The sequence below is a fragment of the Tinamus guttatus genome, unplaced genomic scaffold (assembly GCF_059628265.1).
Source record: "Tinamus guttatus ecotype Peru unplaced genomic scaffold, ASM5962826v1 Tinamus_guttatus_pri_ptg000138l, whole genome shotgun sequence".
Classification (NCBI taxonomy): domain Eukaryota; kingdom Metazoa; phylum Chordata; class Aves; order Tinamiformes; family Tinamidae; genus Tinamus; species Tinamus guttatus.
The window spans coordinates 4,577,658-4,591,060 of record NW_028288672.1 but is presented as its reverse complement, the minus strand read 5'-3'; the positions used below and the strand labels follow the sequence as shown (position 1 = coordinate 4,591,060).

Here is a 13,403-nt window from a genome sequence, read left to right as displayed (position 1 = left end):
TCTTAAGTAGATATTCAGATTCAGGAAGGCTTTCATTAGTCAACGCTACTCCTTCATAAACTGCTTGTTCCACTCTGAAGTTTAGTTTTTCGCTGCTTTGGAAAAGAAACACTTTTAATAATGGTTCTTCCTATATACTGACCAATACGGAACACAATCTCCAGGTTTATGACATTTACAATTAGTGCAAAAATTTTTTTAGAGCTCTGAAAGGTTATCTGAATTTTCAAGAAGAAATTGCATACTTTACTGTACAATCCTGAAAAAATAAAAAAATAAAATCTCATCTACTCTTGGCTTCTTAATTCCCATTAAAAAACAGTTGTTGTAAATATTAAGTGTTTTTGCTCTGAAAAGAATTTGACTTGACAGGAATATCTACATTAACTATCATTAAAGAAACATGCCTTGAATTTGTGTAAAATACATCTGAGTACAAAGTGAAACCACAGAGTTTCTACTCTAGTAGCATTTTCAAGTCATGGTATCACTAGATTAGTTTGCTATCTCCAAATTTAGTAGTGTAATCTGATTATGCAAGACATAAGACACAGACCTGGGCAGTACAATCTCACAGTCAACTTAGAGAAGTATATGACAGTCTCTGAAAACACAGATTCAGTTAATAAGCATGATCCTGTTTTGGGACAGCTTAACATTTCTAAAAATGGCAGCATTGCTCTCAAAATGGCTGAGAACAGTAACATATGTTTACACAAGCTAGCGTTAAAAGTTTACTCAAGAGCTCCTCTGGCCCAATTCTGCACAATTCATTTATTTTAACAGAAAAAGCAACAAATCAAAAATATTCCAACTACAGATTCAGTGCAGAGTAACCTTCTCAGCAGTTCAGAGTAACCTGGATAAGATATGAATACTCGGCTACTTCCACCAGCCTGAGCCACGCAGCTTCCAACGACAAGGTGACCACTTCCCCTTCATTCAGCTCACAAGCCTGCATGCCAGGCACGTCGCAAACACTCTGAAGTGTAATTCCTATTCATTTTAACATACAAATGAATCCTTGAATTCTGAAAAACAGAATGCCTTTTTTTTTTTAATGCAGTCTCTATGAAACTGGACATTACTATACAACATCCTCAGCAACTGTAGTATCAAAAATCTGGTAATAAACTTGATGCTTCATTCCATCTGTGACGTTATAGGACTTGATGAAACATTCCAGCCATGGCAAGTCATCTATAAACAAAACCAATTTATTTTTTAGTACATAATTTTAATTTTTATATGACAGAAGTAGAACATGAGGGACATCTTAGCTGGGTAATCTGAACATTCACAGCAGTTAACTGGAAGAAAAATGAATTACTCATTTTGAAGTTAAAATTGAGAACTAGCATTCTAATTTGTATTTTATAATTTTCCTGCACTATTTGAAATTATGTTCAATGACAATTAACTTTCCAAACAACCTCAAAACTTGGTACCAGTAGCTGTTTCACAATATAGCACACACAAGGACTTTCTAATAATAAAACTGGTCTCAATGACATGCTCATATACACAATATGTATATTGTGTAAATGCAACAAACCTGTTTGTACAGGTAACTTTTGTGTTAACTTAATCCTGAGCGCATTCCCCCATCTCATCTCTAAAAAGCTACATAAAATATCCACCTCAACAAGTAAGGCTTTTGAAAGGCTTTTGTCTTAAAAGTGTGTGCCCAATATCGAGCTATGAATGGCTAAAGTCATTAAATAGGTTACTGTGGATGTCAAAATATCCTGTCATTTATCAGATGGAGAAAATTTGCTCTAATTATTAAACAAACAAAAAGCTCTCAGATGTTCCCCCACAATGCTGTATTGTACAGGTTGGAATTGGAAGTGGAGAAGATTTGTATGCAGGCATACAAAAGTCAATATTAAATTTAAGTGATCCTGCATACCCATTGAACTAAACTGATGGTGAGAAACCCTCCCAGTCACTCCGTTATGGTGGCTGGAGGCTTCTGATCTTCAGAAGTGTTCATTATTTCAGAATGTCAATTTTTTTTTAAGGAATCTGTTGCCTGTCAAATACTCTCTCCATACAACTTTATCATCTTCTTTTAGCAAGCTTCATCCCATCTCTGTTTCATCCCTTAATGAAACTATGTATTTGTGGTGTCATAAATGTACTAAAATGTCACACACAGGGAGACAGAAGATTGGTACAAGAACATGGACTGAGAAGTGTATGTTTATTATGTGAAAATTTAATATTTGTGCACTTGTGCTATCCCAGGCTCAGGTGCAGTAATTCTGGGAAACTGCATTCTCCTTAGTCTTAGAGATTAGACAGGGATTAAAATACTCCTCCATTCTAAAAGAGGTGGTTCTGATTAAGCTGAATCCAAGTAGGATCAAATCACCTGCAAATAAGCAAGGCAGAAAATGAGCTAGAATGAAGAATCACATCAAATTCTGCTCTTCAGTAAATTATCCCTGGGCTCCAACTGACTTCACTGAAAGCTCCATGTTGGGTGAATATAAGGGAGAGAGGAAAAATTGATAAACAAAGATTTATAATTTATTTTATGCATCATTTTCTGAAAATAGGATAAAAATCCTGGTATGGGTGGGTCAATGATAGCCATGTGCTATGAGATATTCCACTCCTGAAGCCAGAGCTGTGGCAGAGACATAATCCTGGAGGTGTGTGGCGTAGGCAGAGCTACCATAGCAGAAATACTGCAGGAAAACCTTTATGACTGGATTTAAATGGAAACTTTTTGCTCACTTTCCAAGGATGTTTCCTGTCACAAGGGGTGCTCCAAAGCAGTATGTGCACTCAACAGAGGAATGTTACCCAAAGCATGGGGCATAAGCTGAATTCCCTTTCAGTTTTCACTAATGTGCTCTGAAGGGTCAGGACAGAGGTGTTCTAGTTAACCTCCACATGAATACAAATGACATGTTAGTGCCTGCCTAGACACAACTGCATTCACACATCACTGCATGCTACGGGAGAATTTGCTGAACCATTAATTTTCTCAAAAGGGACTTTTACTACTACAGAAATGTATGAAAATTAATTAACCAGAACCCCCATACAGACTGATGCATTTTTTAGTTCTGAGTTTTACCATGCATAAGCTGAACTCTAAGACTTTGCACATGTACTATCAGACTGGAAGACCCAGAATTATGACAAACTAACCTAGTTTTCTTCCTGGAGGACAGAGTGTATTCATGGTCATCTGCATCTTCTGTTGAAGAAAATCGCTAGTTAAGATTTCAGAGGCAGGAATTTGGAAAAACTTTTCCTGGAAGAGAACAAAAAAATGTCTGAGGTGGTAGAGGAAGAGTAAGAAATCACTAGCCAGAACACTGAATGCATATGCTCTTATCATTTAAGAAACCTAAATATATTTCAGATATTTAACAGAACAAATATCATTTTTAAAAAATCACAGAGATTAAAAAAAAAAAGTAACACCTGAATAAATTACTAATCTGTATTTCAGCATCCCTGAGTATTCAGGGGCTACAGTTAACCAAAAAGCACAGGATGCTACGAAAACATCTGCACATCCAGGTCTCTATATATCACTGGCAGATATTGCTCATAAACCTCCATATTCAGGCAATGCTATGGTGAAAGCGAGCTGGTCAGTCCTCCTCAGCAGTCCCTTACTGGAGTGACCAAAACACTTAAGGAACAATGTCATTCAATAACAAGGGATCACTGGAACCTTGTTTCATGCAAGTGCACTTGGTTTTTCTTTTTTCTTTTTTTTTTTGATAGTTTTAGAAACTATGGAGAAAGGCTTTGACTTTAAGATACACTTCTGAATGGAAGGACAAAATAAAGAATAGAGTAAGGAAATGTTATATACACATTTCCAGTAGTTGAGTGTATATAATAAAAAGACTGGCAAAACTCCCATTTTTTTTTCTTCAAATTTGTTAACTAAATTTTTTTTATTTCCCAAAAGGAGGTCAGTCTCTCAATATTACTGCATTAAACAGCTAAATTATAGTCTTTGATGGCAATTTCTCCTTTTTGCTAAAAAAAAAATAGTGTAGAATAATCTGCCTTTTATATAATTTAATGGCTATGATCAAAAGTTAAAGGATAATCCATCAGCAAGAGACATGTAACTTTTTTTTCTGACTTCTCAAATTGTTATTCACCCATTTCTAACTACGTAACTTTTCAATTTTTCCCTTCAGTGACTTCATAAAGAAATGAAACAAAAGAAACTGGGAGCATTCTTATAAAAGTGTGACCAGAAGCTAAAGTCACACTCAAGGCACCCCAGTTCCTTCTGAGGTGGTGCTACGGACCTGAGCTTAGGCTTGGAAAGCACTGGCCTGTCTTTGAAGCACCACCAGCAGAAATGCTGGCAACTGACACTTCAAAAGACTTTTTTCTTTATTTTATTTTCCTTTTTCCTGCAGCTCAGCTAAAGACATGAGTAGTGTCTGATAGGAATGAGGGCTACTTTGAAATACAAATTTCTGAAATTCTGAATCAAGATTTAACATCTTTTCCCGCTCCTCTTTTTTTATGATTTAATTTTTCTGCATAAAAGGAGAAGGTACAGAAGAACAAAATGACTAGCTGAAGTAGGGATCACAGACTTGGTATTCCTTTGCTGCTTACACTCTGTGGTTTATTAAGAAAAAAAAGAAAAAGAAAAAAGAAAAACAAAGAGCAAAGGAAAACAAAAAAAATGCAGTTGTATGTTTTCCGTTATTATTAAGTGGTAAAACTAAAACCAGGAAAAACAGTGTCTTCTTCTCCAAAGTCATTTAGTATAATGTTGTATAATGATGAAAATATGCACATATTACCATTACACAGTGACAGTGCAGAAAACAACAACAACAACAAAAATTGTTACTCTGCCCATTTTGGAGAAAATTTTAACTCTGAAGTCCCACTACACTGGTTTATTTCAACCTTGAATAGATGTATTACTCAATTTTATGTTCTGAGATTCTGATATTCCCAGCTGTAAATTGCTGGAACAAGAAAACAGAACAAATGCACTTATATCATGACATGACATAGTTGCAATATAATACTAGTTTATGTTATAATTCTATCATTTTTCTCACCTTGATTTTTCTTTGCAAGATGGTAAATGTACCAACTCAAAACTTAGGATAACAATTGAAGTGTGTGTGTGTGAGTGTGTGTGTAAATAACCTAAAGGACATATCATATTTCTGCATCCAAAAATATATTTGAAGGAGCAAAAGAATGAAGCAAAGGGCATAGAATAAGGAAAAATAAAGAAGCAAAAGTAACAAAGTTATCTTTCCCACTGACATGAAGATCTTAATCCACACAAAACATTTGGTGTTGTGTATATTTGAACATGTATATGTATATATAAATAATAGTACTTTGCATTAATATAGTACTTTACAATCATTTAATCATCCTCAGTTTACCATGAAATATGACATTATTTCCCTTTGTAGTCAGGAAACTAAGAAATTAAGCCAGAGATCAACTTATATGCTCAAGATCCATAAACATGCACTAAAATCTGTAACGGAATTAGGAAGGAGAGCAAACTCCTTAAGACTGATGCTGTAAATGAATATTATTCACCCTTTACCCTCCGCTGGATACTTAAGTAGCATCCCGTGTAGTACCTTCTGTCAATTTCTTAGAGAAATCATTTTTGTGCGTAGATTGCTAAGCTAATAGAAAGTTTTTAAATAAGAGTAAAATGAAAAAATAATAAAACTATGAGAAGTAGAAACAAATAGTATCTATCTAGTTATCAGTAGTTTAGTGGTAAACTGGGAGAATGTCTGAAGGCGATTATGCAGGGGATTGCAGACTGTCCTAGGTCTAGTGCTTTTCATTAGCAACATGTCTGATCTAAAAATCAATAGGCTTACTATGGTGACAGACAAAACAAATCTTGGATCATTTTAAGGTACTGGAGGAAAGAATTGGGAGCTAATTCTGGAGAGGTATTAGCACAAAAAAGAATGTTTTTCACTAGACACGTGTATAAGATCCTGCATGCAAGCAAGCCTAATCAACTGCTTAAGTAAAGAATGAGGAAGAATTTCTTAAAACAAAGACTCTGAGAGATGAGGGGTTTATAAAAACTATGCAAGAGTAAGCAAAGAATTGAATCAACAACATACTGAGCTACAGACATGGAAGCATTGCATGGCAATACCTCAAGCGAGGGTACTGGTTTAGCCCTTCAGAAGGGCTAGAAGATCTGGGATAGGATAGTTCACCTTAGGATAATCCAGAATGGTGAGAATGACGAGAGTTTATAAAACATTGTTCACGAAAGAAGAATTTTAAGTTGTTTACTCTTAAGCAGAGAAGAACACTATACCATGTGCAGTGACAGGCAAATCAGATGTTCTTTAGTGTCTCAGATAGTAGGAAAGGTCTTAAGTTGTTTCAGGGAAGACCGAGGATAAGGGTTGCAAAGTAACACAAACCTTTTGAATCAAAGACAAATACCTGTGTAACTATACATCCTGCTTAGGATGAGGGGAAGGGAGGCCCTTGTACCCTCAAAGGTCATATGAAACAAAAAGCATGATTTACTGATAACTCACAGGTTCTCATTTTAGGTAAGAGAGGTCATGAGATTTTGAACTAATACAGGAGTAACCCTGACAAAATCCGAAACACAGCATTCAGGCTATATAACTTTGCATAGCAGCTAACAAAAAAGAAATTCAGCCATAGAAAAATATAAAAGCCTACAGAAACACAGAATGATCTATAAACTTCATTATTTTTTTTTGCTTTTACATTTTCATATGCTATACTCTTGTATTTTATTGAAAAAATCATAAAAATGACATTCTCTGCTTCTTCACCAAAAGACAGTACTAATAACATTGTAATAGTTACCTCTGCCCCTATAAAACACTGAAAGTAGTACGGAATGAATACTTCTGTAGGTATGTTTTTTATTCTAAAAATGAGTAAAACCTCAAATCCATGAAATTCAAATAGCTCCCCTTATCTAGTACACTTACATAATCAAAAAGGTATGCATTTAGTGCTCCTGTTCCATCAACTAGAGTAAACTTCATAATAAAAACATACTGGAGTGGCACAACACCTAAAACTGAAGGAAAAAAAAGCAATTGCTTCATATACAGAATATACAAAACAAACCATAACAACTGAAACTGACAATATCCCTCCTGTAATGGTAACTTTAAACCTTGTAATTAAAAGTATAAATTAATAGGTTAAGACAAGATATCAAAATGTGGTTCACATTTTGATTTGTGTTTAAATGCGCGCTGCAATTGGCCCACAAACCGTTATTTATTTATTTATTTTAAAGATGATGTGATGAAGATACAGATTTTTTTTTGTTTTGTTTTCTTTTTTTGATAAAAATCACAGAATGGAATCACAGATTGGAAGGGACCTCTAGAGATCATCTATTTTTCCTTAATATGTAAACTAGTACCAAAGTTTTGAGTTCCATCTTCCCTCCATCAATTGAACACACTAACTAAAGCAACACAAGGAACACACAAAGCAAAACATTTGCATAAGGCCTTTTATTCAAATATTACTTCTTTCAGATTCTTTGTAGTATGCTTTGTATAAGGCTTACAGAAGATAAAAGCCGAACTAGTGCTCGTGGTTAAATAAGATTTGCTTTACTTCACGTTTTAAATTGCGACTTCAAAAATTAAAACTTTTACTTCTGGTGCTGTATCCATCCAAATAGAACTATTTTGTATATACACTTATGAATCAAGGCACAAAAATATTTTGGGACATAAATCTGTTAGCTAACCTTGTGCTATTTCAGTTGGTTCCCATGATGGTCGTTGTTCTGCTGCAAGGGTACTTAGACTCTTGATAGTCTTTGGAGTTGAGCACTGCTTGCACCTAGCATTTAAAACAAAATACTGAGATTACCAAAAATCATTCAGATTTCTTAATGGGACTGAGCAATGCTATTTAAGAATTCAGAAGCTTTAGGCCACAAAAATCCTAATGTTGCTTATGAATCATCACTGAGAAGAGATAAATCATTTGGGGCTGGAACAGGCTACCTCAGTGAACAGAAAGGAAGAACAAATGTACATCAATACACGGCTAAATACAAGTCTGCTGACACTTCATTTAACAGTACACATAACGCATCACTTTGTAGTATGCACTAGTATTAGTATGCACTAAAACACAGCAGAGTTAGTACAGAAATCTGGCTTTATCTACACTCAAACATATTTTAAGTACTAGTTACTAGAACTACCTCTTTTTTATCACTGGAGTATTTATGTACAGTTATAAACTTTATACATTGTTAGATAGTACGTAAATGCTGCAAGCAGATAAAAATAAACTTTATACATTGTTAGATAGTACGTAAATGCTGTAAGCAGATAAAAATATCCGAAGAGCCATTTTCAAAGTTGCTTTTACCTCCCCCATGAAAAAAACATTACAACACTACTATTCTTTTTCCAAAGTAAGCTTCTGCACCAGTATATCGTAGTTAGAGCTTAAAACAGACATGTATTGTACTTTTGAGTTATAAGCAAAGCATGTCATACAAAAATCAGTAGTCCTAATTCTATTCACAAGTGAATAACTTGTGAAGTTAAAACTAACAAGCAAAGCTTTACTTTAGATTTTTATATTATTATATATTAAAATTTATTATACGTTAAAAATGTATGTAGATACAAAACTTCAAGGCAAATAATCATGTCATTTAAGTACCTATTTAGTCTATCTGATAGAATATACTAAACTAATAACACTAAATTTTAGGTAGAATATCACATAACAATTCCACATTAGAGATTCAAGCTCACTCTTAAAGCAAAAATAATTTTGATTTTAGCTCTACCACAAATCTTTAAAAAAAAAAGAAAAAAAGAAAAAAAACAAAAAAGCCTTTGCTAAATATGCAACTGGTAAAAGAAGTATGCAGGACAAGGTTCTGAAATCTCAACATCCTTTCAGGTAGTTTTCTGAATTTTCCATCCTATAAAGAGCTATTCCACTCATGGAACATCATAGGGAGCACTGGCATTTACAATACAGCCATTCAAAGCAGGAATAATCTCTGAAGCCAAAGTGTGAGTAGCTGGAGAAATATAAGCGTTATGAAAGCACAAGGGGAAATACACAGTCCTGGTAGAGATCCACTCCCAGCAGGAATCCCCATATATTGCCTTTATTTCAAAAAGCTGTAGACAGCCATATCTGTAAAGGTCAAGACAATATATGAAAAACAGAAATACTTATCTGTAATTCATTTTCTCAGGACCATATAAGAAACTCTAGTGTTCAGCAAAATATGCAATATAGTGCTGCAGAGAAAAATTTACTACAGGACTGGAAGCAGTGCAATAAAGTGCAGTGCTTGAACTAATTAAAACTCTGGAGAGGGAGGACTCCATAGCTTACCTGAAGCAGACTAATATTTCTGAGTTTGGAAACTGTATGTTGCTGTGCTGTACTGGGAAAACGTACTGATGATAGCTCTCAAAGGCAGAAATTTCTAACATGGCACTGGACAGCACAGCACAGATGCCAGATATACCTGGGCGTATCGTATTCCACAGCTCTGAAAATTCACAGGTCAGATTCTCCCTCTCCTCCTCCCTTTTAAAAATGTATTATTTATTTATCTTCTACAGTGACTGGCATCCACAAATAGGTTAGGCATTTTGAAGTGTGGATCTCAATAAATGTCAAATAGCAAGGAAAAATCTTTTTTTCAAAATCTCATTCTTCCTTCAAAACCCAAGTTTTTCTCAACTACGAATGAAGGAGAGAATGACATTTGGATTGATACTCTGAAATAATTTTGTGGGCCTCTATTTAAACATGAACCTGTGTAAAAAAGGACAGGTTTATATTTCAAATGAAGAAATGTTTCAAGTTAATTCTAAAGAACAAAAGAAAATGGAAACACAGGCTAAAAGCAAGAGATCTAGGCTATAAATAAATAAAAAATAAATCATAACCACACTTCCATATTTAATGCCCTAACCACAAACAGTAGGCAAGGCTGAAATAGGAGTGCTGTGTAATTAAATATGTAAAATGTATAAAGCAAGTGAAGAAGATAAAGCCTCACTGCAGTCCAGCAACAAGTATCTTTTGATATGACATTTCATGCCTGCTCCTACTACTGCTAATCATTCCATGTATTTTGCATTATAGAATTCTTGGAATAGTTATCTGTTTATTACGGTCATTTATTTTTGAAGTAAAGGATCTCTATCTACTATTGAAACTATAAATAAATACTTTTAACCTACCCATAATATTTTACACTCCCCTGTAAAAGGAAAGGAGCTGAAAGATCTAGTAATTTAAGATCATCTTCAGTGGATCTCACAGGAATAACACATTTAAATTTTCTTGAAAGCTTCCAGACTTCTTTTAGTGTTCCACCTATTAAAAACAGAAAAATGTTTTTTAAGCTGTATCCAAGAGTAAATTGAACACATTTCATTACTTGGCTACCTGAAAGATAATGTCAGGGCCTTCAGTAACAAAAATTTTGAAACTGAAAAAACAATCCTTCATTTTCTGACTCTTAACATCAGAATATATATAAAACCAAAGATGGCCAATTACTGCAGCACTTACTTTAAAATCTTTCAAATAGTTATAATTACCAAGTATATTTAATTAGCATTACCATGCTAATTAGTATTATTATGTTAATTAAATTAATATGTAATTATCACATTCAAGATGATTTTACTAGGTGTTTCCTTTCTTCAAAAAATAAAGAATGCAGTGATTTTGCCCCGAAACACTTGTTATTCCAACCTTTAGGAAGCAAAAAACCTATTAATTTTTAACCAACACCTAGGAAAAAAATTCAGTATAATTAACAATAAATGAAGAACTATAAACATGATGTGAATTTGAGGCCATGTGAGGAACATGGTAGAAATATTAAGACTGGAACCATGGGATTTTCAAACTCTAATGACAGGGAAAAGCTCGTTAAATTTTATTATAGATAACTATAGATCTATAGTATGTTGCCATGTCTTCAACCTCTGTTGTATGGAATGCAGAACTGACTATACAATCTTTTTGACATTTTACCAGTTCAGTGGAAATGTAGTAAATTTAATAACAGGCGGAGAACAGTTTTTGGTTGAAAACAACATGACAAAAATAAATCATTTAATCATCTCATTAACAACAGATATTAGAAAAAAATGAGGAAACTGTTTTAAAATAAATATTTTATGACTGCACTGCTTACCACTAAGTAAGTTCTTTCAAAAACTTTAAGACAGTATGGGACTGGGCTGTAAAATATGTATTGTACTTATTCATTACTTGTCTTGGAGAAATAACCAGAGAAGAAAATGAAATCAATAAAGCTGCATTATCACTGGTGTTGTAAAAATCACAGTACTGTGAAATCTTTTTAATAAAGTTACCTTTTAATGATTAAAAAGAAAAAACAAACAAATGAAAAGGCATAGATGGTTGAAATGCATTCTCAAAAGGTCAGAAAACAAATGTCTTCTGAGTCCACTGACACTTTTAAACCCTCTCAAGCACATCTGAAATCTCATTTAAAGAACTGAAAAACAAAATCCAGGCCTTAGCTATAGCATTTCTAAAACACTTGCAAAATTTCAACATAGTCGCAATACTAAGTCACAGCTGTAGAATGTATTCCTGCTCCCAAGAGATCAGCACGAAGTATACAGAATTATCAGTAGTTAATTGTGATGTGAATCAGAGGGATTTTACATATAAAAAACAAATATATGCAATAAGCATTATTATACTTGTTAGCTGTGACATTCCCTTTTCTTCAGTACAAGTCCTCTGTAGAAACCTTCATCCCCTCATGTAGGGTCACCTAAAAATTGTCCTTTATCCAAGTCTTTCTTCCATTTCAACCCCACAGAATTTGGGCATTCAGGATGAATTTATTTATTCAGCATAATGAATATGGGGAAGAATATAGCTTGAGTTGTAAGCAGCGATTTGCTTGTATTAGCAAACAAAAAGTAGCATCTAGATCACATCACTCTAATAACTGCCATAATGCGTTGCCATTTGAGGGTTGTCTATATCCGGAAAAATGCTGGGAAGATTTTTAGGGAGACTTCACAATTTCCATCTTCAAGGGCTTAACAAATATATACAAATACTGCAAGGTTTGGAAAAGATTTGCAATCATTTTTCTGTAGAAAAAAAGCCAAAATACTGGTGTACTAAAGCCTCTTTCAGTATCTGTGATTGTTTCTTTTCCTTGTGGTCCAATACAGAGCACACACATCCTTATAAACAAATCGTTAGCTGATGGCAGTTAAAATATGAATTTTGTTTATTTTAGGAGAAAAGAGTAGACATACTAGTCCCTTTCTTTTGTCTTCGCAAAGATAAGGTTATATTGAAAACTAATTTGGAATATGTCAGAAATATGGCAGCTATGAGAATCAGTCAAATAAAAAATATATAAAAAATCCCCAAAAAACAAACAAAAAAACAGAAGAGATTTTGTCACTGACACTCATGCAAAGGACCAACTGATTGACTTTTGCTTATTCACAGCAATACTCGAGTACTACCAAAGACCTACCAAAGAATAGTGTTATTTGCAATTATTTACTAATCTTATTCTATTCAAAAACATTTCTTATTTGTAGCTTTACTTAAATTGCTTTGTTTAATGTTTGTTGGATATTTCTCTGCCTGAGGCAAACATAACACGGAAAAAAAAAAAAGTTGTAAGAAGGTTTATTTATCCGAAACAACACTGACATCCAGAGGCTGGCAAAGTTAATTGTATCTTACATTACCAAAAGCCTTCCAAATTTCCAAACTTTCCTGTAAAAATATTAGAGCTCAATCAAATGAGACCTAAGAAAAACAAAACAAAACCACCCAACACAGTAAGCACAGCTGGAAAAAAAAATACATACTCAGATTTGAGTTTCAACAGAACCAACAATAATCTTGCAGGTGACTTTCTGTTCACATAAAGTTCCAGCTAAGTTTTTCTTTCCTTTGAAGATGCCTTTATGATCATCATTGTTTGTACTGAACATAAATCAAAATGGACTCTGTGCCATAGAAAGTTGTATATTTGCAGTTATTTATTTTACCTTTTGTATTTTATTTACCTTACCTTCTATCATAAGCAAAGTATTTTCTGGCTCTTGAAGCATTTCATCATGCTTTACAAAATGAATAGCTATTTTCCTTTGTTTCTGATCTTGTGTAGTCCACAACACAGAATCATACCAGGATGTATTGTGTAATTCTGGGTTTGGGGCAGTAGCTGCAGATTCTTGTAAAATTAAGTTGAGGTCATCTCCATTTGGAACTTCCTTCCTGAAAACATTTCCAAAATGAGTAAGTAAATAACAACAGTTTTCCTAAGGCAGTCTACCAATCAAGAAGGCAAAATTCTGGATAAA

At 33.9% G+C, this 13,403-nt stretch overlaps 1 protein-coding gene across 3 annotated transcripts in view; it reads right to left on the bottom strand.

The window, feature by feature from the left end:
* Positions 1-1,043: 1,043 nt before the first annotated feature.
* Positions 1,044-13,403, bottom strand: part of POT1 (protection of telomeres 1) — a 52,993-nt gene continuing 40,633 nt past the window's right edge. For all 3 annotated transcript variants that reach the window (XM_010221697.2, XM_088521884.1, XM_088521885.1), the window contains 6 exons: positions 13,112-13,317; positions 10,257-10,392; positions 7,769-7,863; positions 6,987-7,078; positions 3,166-3,271; positions 1,044-1,200 (listed from right to left, as the gene is read on the bottom strand). In XM_010221697.2, the coding sequence (XP_010219999.2) occupies positions 1,088-1,200; positions 3,166-3,271; positions 6,987-7,078; positions 7,769-7,863; positions 10,257-10,392; positions 13,112-13,317 (748 nt within the window). In that variant the 3' untranslated portion in view covers positions 1,044-1,087. The remainder of the gene's footprint in view (positions 1,201-3,165; positions 3,272-6,986; positions 7,079-7,768; positions 7,864-10,256; positions 10,393-13,111; positions 13,318-13,403) is intronic.